Source organism: Cetorhinus maximus, chromosome 1, assembly GCF_964194155.1.
Source record: "Cetorhinus maximus chromosome 1, sCetMax3.hap1.1, whole genome shotgun sequence".
NCBI lineage: Eukaryota > Metazoa > Chordata > Chondrichthyes > Lamniformes > Cetorhinidae > Cetorhinus > Cetorhinus maximus.
Genome location: NC_135879.1, coordinates 240869031 through 240885205, shown reverse-complemented (window position 1 = coordinate 240885205; position 16175 = coordinate 240869031). Strand labels below are relative to the sequence as shown.

Here is a 16175-nt window from a genome sequence, read left to right as displayed (position 1 = left end):
AGGACATGGGAGCTGCTAGGGTACCTTGCACACACTTGCAGAATATGCATCTTGTGATCACATACTATCTGCAGGTTCAAGGAGTGGAATTCCTTCCTGTTGATGAAGGCTCCCAGCTCACCTACTGATGCCTTGATGGCCACATGTGTGCAGTCGATTCCACCCTGGACGCAGGGTAACCCAGCAATCACTGCAAAGCCTCTGGCTCGCTCTGCCTGGCTGGCCTCATCCGTACGGTAATGAATGAAAGTCAATGCACACGTGAACAGAGCTTCTATCACCAGTTTGACGCAACTATAGACAGCTGATTGGGACACTCCACAAAGATACCCCACTGAGCCCTGGAAAGAACCGGAGGCATAGAAGTTGAGGCCCACCGTGACCTTCAGAGCCACTGGCATGGGATGTCCACCTCAGGGCTGATCCTCTGACAGGTGGAGGTCACTGCCTCCCATGAAAAATGGAGCCTGTCGGCATTGCACCTCAGGCATAATGAGGTAACTGCATTGCCACCTGTAAACCCTGTCAGCAGGATATTGGCATCTTCTGTGGCCCCTTCCGCCTTGGACTTCCTGTCGGCCCTGCACCCATTGTGCCTGTGCCTCTCCTCCCACAGGTTGCTCCCCTGGGAGCTGAACAGGGACACCTGATCTCTTCCCCCTTCTGGCCCTCTCTTCCTCCTCAGAGGAGGTGCCTCCAGTGGAGACCACAATCCCCATTACCAGGATAAGGGAAGGCGGTCTGATACCTGGAAGGCCCCATGCGGTGTGAATCCTCTGGGGGCCTGGAAAGCAACAGTTGAGTCCTTAACTGAAGCCTCTAAAATATCTGAATGCAGCTCTGAAGCGAAATGAAGCTGTCCTGTTCACAGAAGTAACCATCCTTCACTCCTCAATAATCACTTTGACAAGGCCACTGACTCCTCTTATCCCGCCCATGGATGAGGCTTTGCAAATTGTGGCCTGCCCACCTGCCCATTTTGTCCATGCAATGGCCTAAAAATCGCACAGGCTCCGTAAAGTCGGAGACAATTGGTGTCTCAAGGGCCTTAACTGACTACTTAATTAACGGCGGGCGCACCTCTGTCTCCATCATGCGCCCGCCTTGCGAAATATCGCGAGAGTGCGTGTTGATGTCAGCACACTCGGCCAACGTCAACACGCTTTATTTAACGCTCAAGTGTGTCAGGTGCATGCCCACCCACCAAGCTAAAAATTCTGCCCCATGTGTGCGTCCATGACTCAGGGCCTTGAACACATGAATTTGTCTTTTGAAGCTATTTTAGATCTAATATTGTAAAATGAGACAGAATTAATTAATAATCTCATTATAAAAGATCATCTGGGAAGAAGTGATCATAATGCAATTGAAATCCATATTATGTTTGAAGGTGATGTACTCCAATCTCAAACAAGAATCTTAAACTTAAACAAAGCCAATCGTGTAGGTATGAGGGGAGGGCCAGTAAAGAGCGACCAAAAAGTTGATAAATAGAAGAAAAAATAGAAAATGAAAATAAACTAGTCAGGAAGATAAAAACAGATTGTGAGAGCTTTCACAAGTATATAATAAGGAAAATATCTAAAGTAAACATTAGCGACAGAGAGGGGAGAAATTATCATGGAGAATGAGGAAATGGCAGAGATGTTGAGCAAATATTTGTCTCTGTCTTCACAGTAGAAGACACAAATTACATACCAGAAATAAAGAAGCTAATAAGAATAAGGAACTTAAGGTAATTAATATCAGCAGGGGAAAAAATATTGGAGAAACTTAAAAGACTAAAAGTGGACAAATCCCCAGGGTCTTATCCTAAACAAGATAGCTACTGAGATAATGGATGTACTAGTTATGATTTTCCAAAATTCCTAGATTCTAAAATGACCCAAAAGGATTGGAAGTTAGAAAATGTAACGCCACTATTCAAGAGAGAAAAGAAAGAGAAAACAGTAAACTATAGATCAGTTACCCTACATCAATCATCAGGAAAATGCTGGAATCTATCATTAAGGAAGTCTTAACAATGCGTGTAGAAAATCATAGGATAATCAGACAAAGTCAACATAGTTTTACGAAAAGGAAATTGTGCTTGACAAATTTATTAGAGATTTTGAAGATGTAAGTAGTATGGTAGAAAAAGGGAAACTGTAAAACCATAAGATGTAGGAGCAGAAGTAGGCCATTCGGCCCATTGAGACTGCACCAACATTCAATGAGATCATGGCTGATCTGATAACCCTCAACTCCCATTTTCCTGCCTTTTCCCCATAACCCGTGATTCCCTTACTGATTAAAATCTGTCCACCTCAGCCTTGAATATACTTAACAACCCAGCCACTACAACCTTCTGTGGTAAAGAATTCCACAGACTGACTACCCTCTGAGAGAAGAAATTCCTCCTCATCTCTGTTTTAAATGGGCAGCCCCTTGCTCTGAGAATATGCCCTCTCGTCCTAGACTGTCCCACATGAGGAAACAACCTCTCAGGATCTACCCTGTCAAGCCCTCTAAGAATCTTATATGTTTAAGTAAGGTTGCCTCTCATTCTTCTAAACTCTAATGAGTACAGGCCCAACCTCTCCTCATAAGAAAATCGCTCCATGCCCAGAATCAACCTAGTGAACCTTCTCTGGACTGCCTCTAATGCCAGTGTATTTTCCTTAGATAAGGGGACCAATACTGTTCACAGTATTCTAGGTGTGGTCTAACTAGTGCCTGGTATAGTTTTAGCAAGACTTCCCTATTTTTATACTCCATTCCCTTTGAAATAAAGGCCAACATTCCGTTTGCCTTACCTATTACCTGCTGAACTAGTATGTTAGCTTTTTGGGATTCATGCACGAGGATCCACCAAATCCCTCTGTGCTGCAGCTTTCTTCGGTCTTTCTCCATTTAAATAATATTCAGCTCCTCTATTCTTCCTGCCAAAGTGCATAACCTCACATTTTCCCACATTATGTTCCAACTGCCAAGTTTTTGTCCACTCACTTAACCTGTCTATATCCTTCTGTAGACTCTTTGTGTCACCCTCACCACTTGCCTTCCCACCTATTTTTGTGTCATCCACAAACTTGGCAATAGTACATTCATTTCCCTCATCCAAGCCATTAATATATATTGTAAATAATTGTGGCCGCAGCACTGATCCCTTTGGCACTCCACTAGTTACAGGTTGCTATCCTGAAAATGCCCCCCCTTATCCCAACTCTCTGTCTTCCTTTAGTTAGCCAGTCCTCTATCCATGCTAATATACTATCCACAACACCATGGGCTCTTTTCTTATTGAGTAGCCTTGTGTGTGGTACCTTATCGAACGTCTTCTAGAAATCCAAATATATTACATCTACTGGTTCCCCTTTATCTATCCTACTTGTTACCTCCTCAAAGAATTCTAATAAATTTGTCAGGCATGATTTCCCTTTCATGAAGCCATGCTGACTCTGCTTGATTATATTATGCATTTCTAAATGTTCTGCTATTACATCCTTTATAATAGACTCTGACGTTTTCCTAATGTCAGGTGTTAAGCTAACTGGCCTATAGTTACCTGTCTTTTGTCTCCCTTCTCTTTTGAATAAGGGTGTTACATTGGCAGTTTTCCAATCCTCTGGGATTTTTCCAAAATCTAAGGATTCTTGGAAGATTACTACCAGTTCACCCCAATCTCTGCAACTATTTCCTTTAATATCCTAGGATACAACCCATCAGGTCCAGGTGACGTATTGGCCTTTAGCCCCATTAGTTTCCCTAGTATATTTTCTTTAGTGTTAGTTATTGTATTTATTTCCTCTCCCCCTTTTGCCCCATGATTATTTAGTATTTTTGGCATACTATTGGTGTTTTCTACCATGAAGACTGGTGCAAATTATTTATTCAGCTTTTCTACCATTTCCTGGTTCCTCATTATTATTTCCGTAACCTCATTCTCTAAGGGGCCTATATTGACTTTGGCCTCTCGCTTCCTTTTTATATATTTAAAGAAGCTCTTATTGTCTATTTTTACATTACTTGCTAGTTTACCCTCAAAGTTTATTTTCTCCCTCTTTATTATTTTTTTGGTCATCTTTTGTTGGTTTTTAAAACTTTCCCAATCCTCTGGCTTACCACTAATCTTTGCCGCATTGTATGTTTTTTCTTTCACTTTGATACTATTCTTAACTTCCTTGGTTAACCATGGTTAGTTTATTCCATTTCTACAATCCTTCTTCCTCATTGGGGTATATCTTTGCTGTGAGTCATGAACATCTGCCGTCTTTTCTGCTAAACTCCTTTCCCAGTCTCCTCCAGCCAACTCTGCCCTCATTCCTTTGTAATTACCTTTATTTAACTTTAGAGCAGTTATTTCCGAAGTTTCTCACTCTCAAACTGAATGCTAAATTCTATCATGTTATGGTCACTGTTTCCTAGGGGATCTCTCACTCTGAGATCATTTACTAAACCTGCCTCATTACACATTACCAAGTCCAAAACAGCCTGATCCCTGGTTGGATCCACAACATATTGTTCTAGGATAGGAAACCTTCCTGAATACACTCTATGAATTCTTGCTCGTGGCTACATCTGCCAATTTGATTTTCCCAATCTACATGGAGGTTAAAGTCACCCATGATTAATTTACTCCTTTTCGATGTAATATAGTTGAATTTTCAAAAGGTGTTCGATAAGATGCAGCTCAAAAAAGGATAATATGCAAGATAAGGGCACATGGTGGTGTGGATAACATCTTTGCATGGATAGAAGATTGGTTTGAAAACAGAAAATGCTGGAAATATTCAGGGGGTCTGGCAGCATCTGTGGAGAGGGAAACAGATCGCGGGTGGGATTTTCTTCCCTGTTCACAATGTGGTCTCCTCTACATCAGGGAACACCTCCACTCAGCCCACAAGCATGACCCCAATCTCCTGGCGGCTTGCCATTTTAATTCTCCACCTTACTCTCTTATGGACATCTATATCCTCAGCCTGCTGCACTGATCCCTGAAGCTCAACACAAGCTTGAGGAACAACTCCTCATCTTTCGGTTAGGCTCTTTACAGCCTCATGCACTCAATATTGAGTTCAACAATTTCAGACCGTGAACTCTGACATTTTGAAACATTTTGTTTCTGGGTTTTTTTGCATGTGCTGGACATAATCTTGTTTTTCATATTTTGCTTTTGGGCACAGCTGTTCATTATTTTGTCATTCACACCCCCTCTCGACAAATATTTTATTTCTTTACTACAACCATTACTACTCCCTTTGCCTTTTGTATCATGAAATCTTTCCCATAAAACCATCCTCCACCTACCACAGGCCTTCCGTTTGTTCTTCCTCCCCCTTCTCCCTTTCACTTGTTCAAAGCCAATACATTTCTACCTTCCTTCAGTTCTGAAGAAAGGCCCTTGACCTGAAATGTTACTTCTGTTTCTCTTTCCACAGATACTGCCAGACCTGCTGAGTATTTCCAGCATTTTCTGTTTTTAATTTCAGATTTCCAGCATCCGCATCATTTTGCTTCTTTGGAAGATTGGTTAAAGGTCAGGAAGCAGAGAGTAGGGTTAAATAGTTGGCAGGCTGCAACAAGTTGAGTGCTGTAAAGATCAGTGTTGGGTCCTCAGCTGGTTGCAATGTATATTAATGGCTTAGACAAAGAGACCAAGAATAATGTATCTAAGATGCTGGTAATGCAAAGTTAATTGGAAATGTAAACTGTGAGGAGGAAATAAAGAGGTTGCTGTGCCTTCCGTGATTGGTGGGCACTGCGGGGGCTGGGGTGCATTGTTTCTCCCCAGACCACATTTTGATTTGAAGTTAGTAAGTTTCCTTTGAGGGGTTTGTTTTTGGGCATCCTTTCACAGGACCATCTCCGCAGCACTCCCCCCCCCCCCCCCCCCAAAACCCACCACTGCCCCCAAATTGTGATTGTTTAGTTTGTTTAATAAAGAGTAGAAAAAAGGCTGCTGTGCCTTCCGTCATCAGTGGGTGCATCGTTTCTCCCCAGAACAACATTTTGACTTGAAGTTAGTAAGTTTCCTTTGGGATTTTGTTTTATGGTTGCCCCTTTAAGGGACAATCCACCCCTCCCCCCATCAATTTGTTTGATTGTTTAATTTGTTATATTTGGCATTCAAATGAGTATAATGAGGCTGCAAAGAGATACTGATGGGTTAAGTGAGTGGGCAGAAAGTGGCAGATTGAATAGAACGTGGGGAAGTGTAAGGTAGTAAGGGTAGAAAAACAGAGGCCTGTAACTTCCGCGCTCCCCAGTGTCGGATTTGAGGGCTACCCCAAAGATGTGCTGGGGGATCCCTCTGGCAAGTTGCCGAGTAAGGGTTTGCACGGCAATTGCCCAAAAATACTAACTTCCTCTGGAACCATCCGAAAATGCGGTTTAAATCGCAAACTTTGTATGGTTCTGCCGGGGTTATACCAATAGTTACCCAGAAAAAGTTCGAAGAATTAAAACCTTTTCTAACTTCTGGATAACTATTGTAAAGGCCCAGGCCGACCTCATGGGACTCCCCCACACCCCCAACCCTCATGGGAATCCTCCCTTGCCCTCCCCCACCGACCCAGATCCACCCCCTTACCTTGGAACCCGCCCCCCCCCAACATCAGAACCCCTGACCCTTGTCCTGTTATTATCACATTCTGCTTTCTACCTTAATGCCACCATCAACACCTCCTTTAGCCAGTACCACTACCATTAACACCTCTTTGTCTATTTATCTCCTTTGCCTCTGCCTATTGCTAGCCTTCTATCCAGCTTCACCTGCTCCACCACCCTTAAACAGTATACAGTTCATCACATTTTCACTTCTCTTTAGCTCTGAAGAAGAGTCACACAGACTCGAAATGTTAACTCCATCTTTCTCTCCACAGATGCTGTTAGACCTGCTGAGTTTTTCCAGCTTTTTCTGTTTTTGTTTCAGATTTCCAGCATCTGCAGTATTTTGCTTTTAGGTTAGTCTGTGGGTGTGTCTTAATTGGATTAAAGCCAGCAGGTCTGGGAGCTTTCATGTATACTAGTTTTGAGTTGTAAGGGATGTAGAGTGCATTTGCATTTTGTTGAATAGAGCATTCAAGAAGGGGAGTGAAATTTGGCACCTAGCTAGCTGAGACCAAGCAATGTTTATATTACTAATAAAATTGGTAGTATGAAAGGGGTTTTATTGTTAGAAGAGGTGGAGTTCAAAGGGAATGGTGATACAATGAAAATTTACATTCAATGAGATGTGCTAGGTATAATCGATAGCAGTTTTGTGTGTGCAGAGCAGAGGCAATGTAAGATCAAAGCCTGTAACCCTACCACTGTGACTGCAAAGGAACCAAAGTGAAAGGAGCCTCATTTTGAATTTGTAAGGTGAAAATGCTTTGCCTGTTGTCTGCTTAAAGTCTGTGGGCTGCTGTTGCCTTAGTGGAGATTATTTGGGGAATTTGTTAAAATTTATGATAGTAGTAATTTGTAGCCATGTGTATATGTTTGACTTGTGTAAATTAATAAATGTCTCATGTAATTTGCTATAAAAACCTCTTGAGAACTGGTGGTCTGATTCCTGAATTTAGAGCTGCATCTCAAACATACCACTTAAAAATATAGGTTATGACAGTTGTTTAAAGTTTCCCTCTGGGATTTTTAAATAACTCAGTTTTACCAACTGCTGTGTCATAACACTTTAAACTTACCTGCTTGATGGCAGCTAATGCTGTAAAAAAGGGGGCATGGCCTCCTTGAATTCGCTGGAGCTACACTTCGCTGGGGCCTGCGAGGAGTCTTGCGCTGCAGGCCCCAAGGAGCTCCGGCCACACAATTTTCAAGACCAGGTAAGTCTTTCTTCTAATTTCTGCAGGCCAGCACTTTCCAACGCTAATCAGAGGTTACGGGCCAGAATGTTTTTTTAAAAGGCGTGAAACTTTGAAATCAGAGGGACTTGGGTGTACAAGTAACACAGAAAGTTAGCATGCAGGTATAGCATGGAATTGGAAAGGCAAATGGCATGTTGGCCTTTATTCCAAGGGGATTGGAGTACAAGAATAACGAATTCTTGCTACAATTGTATAGAACTTTTCCGTGACCACACCTGTAATAGTGTGTGCAGTTCTGCTCCTCTTATCTAAGGAAGGATATACTTCCCTTGGAGGTAGTACGGCAAAGGTTCGTTAGACTGGTTCCTGGAATGAGAGAGTTGTCCTATGATGAGAGACTGAGTAAACTGGGCCAATACTGTCTGGAGATTAGAAGAATAAGAGTTGATCCTGTTGAAGCATACAAGATTCTGAAGGGGCTTGACAGGGTAGGCACTGAGAGGTTGTTTCCCCTGAATGGGGGAATCTAGAACATGGGGGCACATACTTAGAATAAGGGGTCTATCATTTAGTACTGAGACAAGGAGACATTTCTTCACTCAGAGGATTGTGAATCCTTGGGATTGTCTACTCTACAAGGTCGTGGATGCTACATCATTGAGTATATTCAAAACTGAGATCAACACATTTCCGATCGTTCAGGGATAGGAATCAAGGCAGTTTGAAGTCGATCAGCCATGATTGTACTGAATGGCGGATCAGGCTTGAGGGGCTGAATGGTCTACTCATGCTCTTATTTGTTATGTTCTTATAATGTAGTAAGAGGTCTGAATAGAGCCAATTATCAGGATCAAAGTAAATCTTAATTGAAATCAATTATATTTTCTATTCAACTTTCACAATCGACTACAAGAGCCAAGAATAGGATTAGCATCTTCTCTGTACTATATGACACTGGCTGGTTGTACTATTAATTATATTACTTTCAAAAGGGATGTTAGAGATCCCGAGGTAATCAGCATGAGTTTACAACTCTATTCACATGAATTCGTTGTACAGCCAAAAATGCTGTTGCTTTGATATTTTTTAAATGACTGCCAAACTTTTGTGTGGCATGATAGCCATAGATAATCAACCACAGTAGGGAGTTTGCCAGGAAATTATATACTTGGATGTTTCACACAGATAAAGGTTGTTTATGCTTACAACAAATTGGGTGACACTTGTTAATAAACTAATTATCAGACTTTGAGTGAGGCAGCTGTATGCTTTTTAGGTTTAAGCATTCCCCCGGGAAGATTATTCTGCAGAGCTCCACTGCAAGTATGGAGTCCCTGAGCACAAATACTGAGCTGGAAATACAGCTATAATAGGCCCTGATTCTCTGATTTGTGCCTGCCAGTAGTGGGATTCATGCCAGAAGTGGAACTTCTATCACCAGTATAACATAGAACTGACTGTTATTTTTAAATTTGGCAACTGAAGAAAACCTAATCAATTTAACATAAGTAAGGTCACTGCAAACTCAAGTATAAATGATCATCACTTCAAAACTAATATTCATGAAAGTCAACTCTCATCTTTGTTCTTTTTCATCTCCTTCTTTTGCAGAAGTTGACTTATGTTGGGATATGGTTCCATAGGCTGGAGTAGTTTGCCAAGTGAATATTATTTATGTTTCAGAGCCAGAAAGTTAACATTGACCTTGAAAGTGCATCACAGTCTAGCAATAAAACTTGTCTTCAGCTGACAACCACACAATTGCAATTTCTCTGGGCATTGTTTAGAAATTGTTTTCCAGCTTAATATTTTCCACTCCCTTGCCCTGAGATGTTGAGGTCAATTCTAGCACCATCCTTGGAATCATAGATGATGCAGCACAGAGGAGGCCGTTCTTTGGTACAGTTATCCAATTAATCCCACTTCCCTGCTCTTTCTTTATAGCCCTGTAAATTATTTCACTTGAAGTATTTATCCAAATTTTTTTGAATGTTGCTATTGAATCTGCTTCCATTGTGTCTGCTTTCTGTGTGTCGTATCTGTTTTCTCTGGTTACTGACCCTCCAGTAACTGGAAAAAGTTTCTCTTTATTTACTCTATCAAAACCTTTCATGATTTTGCACACCTCTATGAAATCTCCTAACTTCCTCTTCTTTAAGGAAAACGATCAGCTTCTCCAGTCTCTCACCTAACTGAAACCGCCCCCATCCCTGTTACCATTCTAATAAATCTGTTCTGCACCTTCTCCTTAGCCTTGCATCCAGAATTGAACACAAGGAGCTGATGTGTTATTATAATACCATATGGACTTATTTACCCTACAAGCCACGAATTGCTCATAAGGGTTGGGGAAACACATTATGGGTTAATTTATTAAGACTAGGCACATGAAAACAGTTATAAATAAGTATAAAGCTTGAAGACATCAGAGCTGTGTGTGTGCTCTGCTCAAAGCAGAAGTGAAACTAAGAGTGGATCGCATCATACATTTTCCTTCTAGAGATGTCATGCTGATATCCCTTAAAGACATATTACAACAGGGGCAGGATCTCAGAGATAGGTTTAGGTATAAAGAAATTTGCAGAATTGTGCATTGGGTTAGCCACTTGATGCGTTCTCGCCTCCAGGTGAATTAGTGGCTAGAAACTGACCGCTTGGGGCCAGATTGGGGATGCCACCAGAAACTTACCAGCAACTAATGATGCTGCAGATGGGTGCCAGCAAAGCCACCTTTGTTTATCCTCTTCTCACCCACCGACCCTGGAACTGCTATTGCCACAGGGCCACAGGGACCCCTTTCCACGATGATGACTTGGCGGCTGTGACCACAAATAGTTCAAAATAATTTCACATATCTTCCATCTGGAGGCGCCCCTCATATTCTCCTGCTTGCAGTAGCAGCTCCCACCTCTTCTGCGGGTCCTCCCGCTGAGCCAGCTGAGTGCTTGTTCCATTCACTATCCTTACTTAATTGGGTAGTGCTCCTAGAGATGTCCTATTAATAGGCTATCTCCAGTGAGATCACATAAGCAGGCAGCCAGGGACTGAAATCCACTTTTGGTCCTAACCTCAGAAAATCTTCAAAGGTGGTAAAATTCTGCACAATATGCCAACTCAATCTTAACCAGTGCTTTTTAAAGGTTTAGCATAACCTCCTTGCTTTTGCACTCTTCCCCTATATTAATCAGGCAAAGAATCCTCATATGCTTTTTAACTGGTTATTCCACCTTAGAGTTTTGTGTTCATACATCCCCAGTTTTCTCTGTTTCTGCACCTTCTTTTATGTTAGTCTCTAAACTATTCTCATAATCTCTCTTTGCCCTTTTCTAGGTCTCCTCTGTACTGTCTATAGTCAGCTTGGTTCCCAACTGTATTATGAACCTTATAATAAGCCTTCTTTTTCCATCTCATTTAACCTCTATACATTTAGTAATCCACTGAATTCTAGCTTTGGATGGCCTTCCTTTCCCCCTCATAGGGATGTGTCTACTCTTTACCCAAACAATCTCTTCTTTGATGGCTTCCTATTGTTCAATTATTCTTTGACCTACCAATTTTTGATTCCAATCTGCCTAGGCTAGATCCCTTTTCAATTCACTGAAGTTAGCCCTCTTTGAGTTAAGTATTTTTATGATTGATTGATTATACATTGTCCTTTTCCACAGCTATGCTGAACCTGATAAATCTTCTAGCCCAAAGATCAGCTAACTCAAGTGCAGACTAGGGATTAAACCATGGTTCGATAGCCTGTTATGGTCTAGTCACAGACTGTCCTTGCCAACTGTGCCATCATTTGAACTCTGAAATGCTTTACAATATAGAGAAAACACTTAAAGGTAGCTTTAGTCAACCTCTTTTCCTAGTCATCACTCATAGCACTGATTACTTCTTTCTGCAGAGCTGGAAAGACGTACTGCTGGAAGCAGCAAATGGAGATGCTCCTTGTCTGTTCCATGATTGTGTAACCAACTCTTGAAGAAGCTATCCAGGCTGATTGTGTCATTCTCAACAGTCTGCAGATCGATATCTGTCCCCAGGATGGAGCATTCTGCACAGCAAAAAAAGGCGTCCATTGAATAAATAACTGTAGCAACTGTAGTGGTAATCATTTCTCATTAAATATCTACAACACAATTTACTAACAGCTGGCAAACAAATATTTTCTGGGTGAAACTGGATGGTCCATGCAACTCAATCTGGGTGAAATCCAGTCATGATAGGTAAGATGAATTCCACCTTTTTCTCCATCAGGTGGCCTTGGGGATGTATGATTAAGTCTGGAAATTGTTTGAACCGGCTAATGGACTTTTATGAATGGTACATTCTGCAAAAACATTGCAATCATAGTTGCTGAGACTATGAGGAGAGCAGGCCGTATGCTGTTGTAAAGTTACCTTTTCAATGAAAATCAGGTAGTGTATCTTGCATCCTGTGTGCATAGTTATCTTTGACAGCAAACACAATGTCAGAAATACCCCTGTGGTGTAAACTACTGATCAAATTGTGAAACAGTCTTACAAATAGGGAGGTGGAGGTGAAAAGTGTGGATCATTCAGAAACAACTGGGAGAGATTAGCACATTTTTAGATGAATGAATTAAGATGAATCAAATTGCCTTCCTCATCCACAATTAATTTGTAATTTTGTTTGTAGACTTTGCTGAAATAATACAAACCAATCTCTGAAGCAAGACATATTGGCCTGGATTTTCACCAAGTGGGGATGACTTGGGGGCCCTTTAAAAATGCCAGACGGGTCCTGATTCTGGGATTCCTGACCTCACAGGATGTGCAACTTTAAGGAGTGCCTTTAAAGGGTGTGTGCTGTTTCCTGTCAAAACCCACATCCAGAACTTCCGACCTGGCTGTCTCCACTGCGGAGATAGGTATCTCCTACTCCTCTACAATTTTCATGGAGTGGGGCCAAGTTTTTAAAGAGTTGTGGTTCACAGTCCCTTAGAGCAGTGTGAAACCTAATGTGCGTGAGGGGACCTTTGAAAAGGTAAGTTCAAAAGCATACATCATGAGGCTTGGCTGAGCCCAGGCATCTATTAAAATAACATAGCACCTGTCCCAGGGGAAACATTTTTTTGATTGACAGCACAGGCCCTCTGATCTCTGCAGTCAATTTTCCAATGTTTGTTGACATAACTCAAGTGGTTTCAATGTGGTTTGTGATTTTTGAAACTTCAAAAGGGCCTGGACGATTGATACTTTTATTAGTTTGCTGTCCAGACTTTCTTTCATAGGAGGAAGTGATCAATGGATTACATTTTTTCAAAGCTTTTTTTTACACATTCCACTTTACACTGTGGTGTTCATTGGTTCTAGAAATTTTACAGTGGATCAATGGGAATGGAAGTGCCAGAGCCTGGCATAGGGGAAAAAAAGGTACATAGGAGTAGGTGGAAGGGTAGAGCCTGGCATAGGGAGTATGGGGGGACATTGGGGTGGGTGGAAGGGCACCACTTGGTGTAGGGGGCATGAGGGGACATAGGAGTTGGGTGTGTGGAAGGGCAGAGCCTGGCATAGGGGGCATGAGGGGACATAGGGAGTGGGTGGGGGCATCAGATGGCATGGATGGGGCATGGGGAGTGTTTGGAAGGTGAAGGGGGTGTGAGGGGTGAGGGCAAGAGGGCCTTCGTGTTTCTATTTTTCACTGGGACAAAGTCCCATGGCACTGAGGCAGGCCTTTTAAACAGCCTGCCTCTGCACCCCATAACCACTTTGGCTGCCTCCATACTTCTCCCAAGGTTGGCTGGCCCGACTCCAGCTCACACCTGGACCCCAGCAATGAAGATGCTGCCTTGGCAGGCACTTTCTCACGAGGCAGGCAGGCCGAGCAGGACACCCCCACCACCCGCCTCAAGGATAAAAATCCAGGCCCACTTGTTCAACAGGTGTCCTTGTTTCATCATGCAGACCCTGTGTCATCTCTGTTGCAACCAGGCAGTCAGGTTACAGGCTGGCCACTGAGCAACAAGTGCTATCCTGGTGCCAGCTGCGTAGAACCTTCAAACAGAGCTGACTGCGTGTTCCATGCCATGTCCTTCAATTCGATTACATCTGGAGATATACAGTACCAGCAAAAAAGTGTCAGGGATCGTCTTATTGATAGTCTTGTGAGGTGCTTGGGATATGCCTGTCGTGGTCAAATGGTTGGTTTGCAGAATGTAAAATGTGAGATATAGCAGTGAGATTTTCAATAATTGTGAGAGTTAGATGTGCAGAGTATATGAGTAGGAGAAAAGGGAGGTTGAGTTAAGTGTGGTGCAATGGCTGTAGATGATCCAAGGGAACCAGGGAAGGGAAGTAACTGAGTGTGGTGAGGCCACAAGTGGAGCTGTGAGAAAAGAGTAACAGGGTAACTCTGATCAGGTCATAGAACTTTTTGCAGAATTGCAAGCTTATCCTGCGAGCTGAGATCCTAACCTCCTCTGCGACTTCTTCACATTAGCAGCGAAGGTGGGGCTTGGAGAGTTTTCTGACCCTAAAAGGAAACAGGACCAAACTGCCTGTACCTGGACCCCTAACACACAACTGTAGAACCTGGATGCCCTGTCTGAACCTGTTGGAGCCATTTTTCTCTTAAGAAGCATCCTCTTCTGTCTGCAGCCAGAGTGTACTGCCCATTTAGGGGATGTTGGGTGTCTTTTGGAGACATACAAAATTTTTGACGCTGAAACATCCTCCAAACAGACTCGAGTAGCACTGACTGTACATCTGAATAATTGCAATAACGTTCTAACATGTTTTCAGATGCTATCAAATTTCTAGGCTAATGTGTTCAAGCGTGGGAGGCAAATCAAAGGAAAATGGATGAAAAAGTTATAACGATCTGAATTCCCATCTTGAAACTATAGTTGAAGGAGCATCTATCTCTTTTTCCCAGAAACCTGAAGAAGCAGTCAGGAGTAAGCCTGTAAAATAATGCAAAATTCTTCAGGAGAAGGATAAAACACTACCATGGTCCTGCATCTGCATAGGCTGGTTGAGGATAATTTTGATAATGAATTGGCAGACAATGGAAGCCAATAGCAGTGAGTTCCAATGGAAATAAAATAGTAACAGATGAAGATGGGCTGACAATTTGTTATCATTCATTTTGCATTGTTACACCAAGGGCAGAATTTTTGGGTCGGCGAGCGGGGGTGGGGCCGTAAAATGACGCACGGTGACGTCAGGCGTGCATCCCAATGTCACTGCGCGTCATTTAGATTTCTAGCTCGGCGGGTGCGCAGACGAGTCGGCTGCGCGCCCGCCGAACTGTCAAAGGCCTATTAAGGTCTGCTAGAAACTAATTAAAATAGTTAAATGAGCTGCCTGTCCAACCTTAAGGTCGGGGGGCAGGCGAACAGCCCAGGCGGCCTTCACATTTTTCATGGAACCTCATCCACAGGCAGGATGAGGTTTCATGAAGTTTTTATAAATTAAATAAAGTTTATCATTAATGTTCCTTGACATATTCCAGCTCATTTGACACTGAGGGGACATGTCTTAAAATACTTTCTTCCCTTTATTTAGCTTTTAAAAACTTTAACTAATCTTCCTGAGGCACCTCTGGGCCTTAGGGAGATTTCTGCGCCCTTTCGTGCGCATGCGTGAAACAGTGCAGGCCCCGACTTAGGGAATCCCATCCCCTGCCCGCACAGGGAGCTTAATAGACCTTAATTGGCCTGCCCACGTAAAATGGCGGCATGGACTTGATCGGGTTCGCGCCCGCTCCCGCACAACCCCAACAGGGGGGGTGGGGGGTGGAATTCTGCCCCAAGTCAAAATCTACCCCATTATGTCATAGGTAGGTGGTAAAGATAACTGAATCAGTACATTGAGCTTCTCTGGTAGCTGAGTGTGCAAATGCATCAACAATGTGCTGCTCAGCTGTGCAAACCAGCAAGGTCACAAGTTTGATCACTGTTTGCTGAATTACTTAGTTTAACAATTTGATAGGATAGAAAAAACTATAAACAAAAAGCCCACCGCTTAAGCAAAAAGATTCCAATTGCTGTAAGTACAAACCATCAGAGTTATTTTCTTCGCTAGATAAGGCTGACTGTGTGTCCCACGTCATGTCCATCAATTCCGCTGGGTTACATCTAGAGATATGCAGTACCTGCAACCGCCTAACGCTGACTAAATCTGTTTCACTGAGACCTGACTCTAGTTGCTTCACCACATACTTCCCAGGCTGGCTGGTGAGTACTGTAATCTGAAAGGATAGAAATAGACAAAGGTTATTAAAATTCAATGTTTAATTCATTAACATTTTTCGGCTGAATGAGTACTAACAACCTTTGCTCTTGCACATGGTTTTCTGCAACTGCATTTAATCACTACTTTCAATTATTTGGTTTCATGATTTTCCTCCTCAAATTTTCTCATCACCTCC

General features: G+C 42.6%; 1 protein-coding gene across 1 annotated transcript in view; it reads right to left on the bottom strand.

The window, feature by feature from the left end:
• The window catches only part of m1ap (meiosis 1 associated protein), a 115933-nt gene that overhangs the window by 78766 nt on the left and 20992 nt on the right, over positions 1–16175 (bottom strand). Inside the window, exons 4-5 of the mRNA XM_078555710.1 lie at positions 15806–15995; positions 11674–11835 (exon numbers count right to left, since the gene is read on the bottom strand). Coding sequence (XP_078411836.1) covers positions 11674–11835; positions 15806–15995 — 352 coding nt within the window. The remainder of the gene's footprint in view (positions 1–11673; positions 11836–15805; positions 15996–16175) is intronic.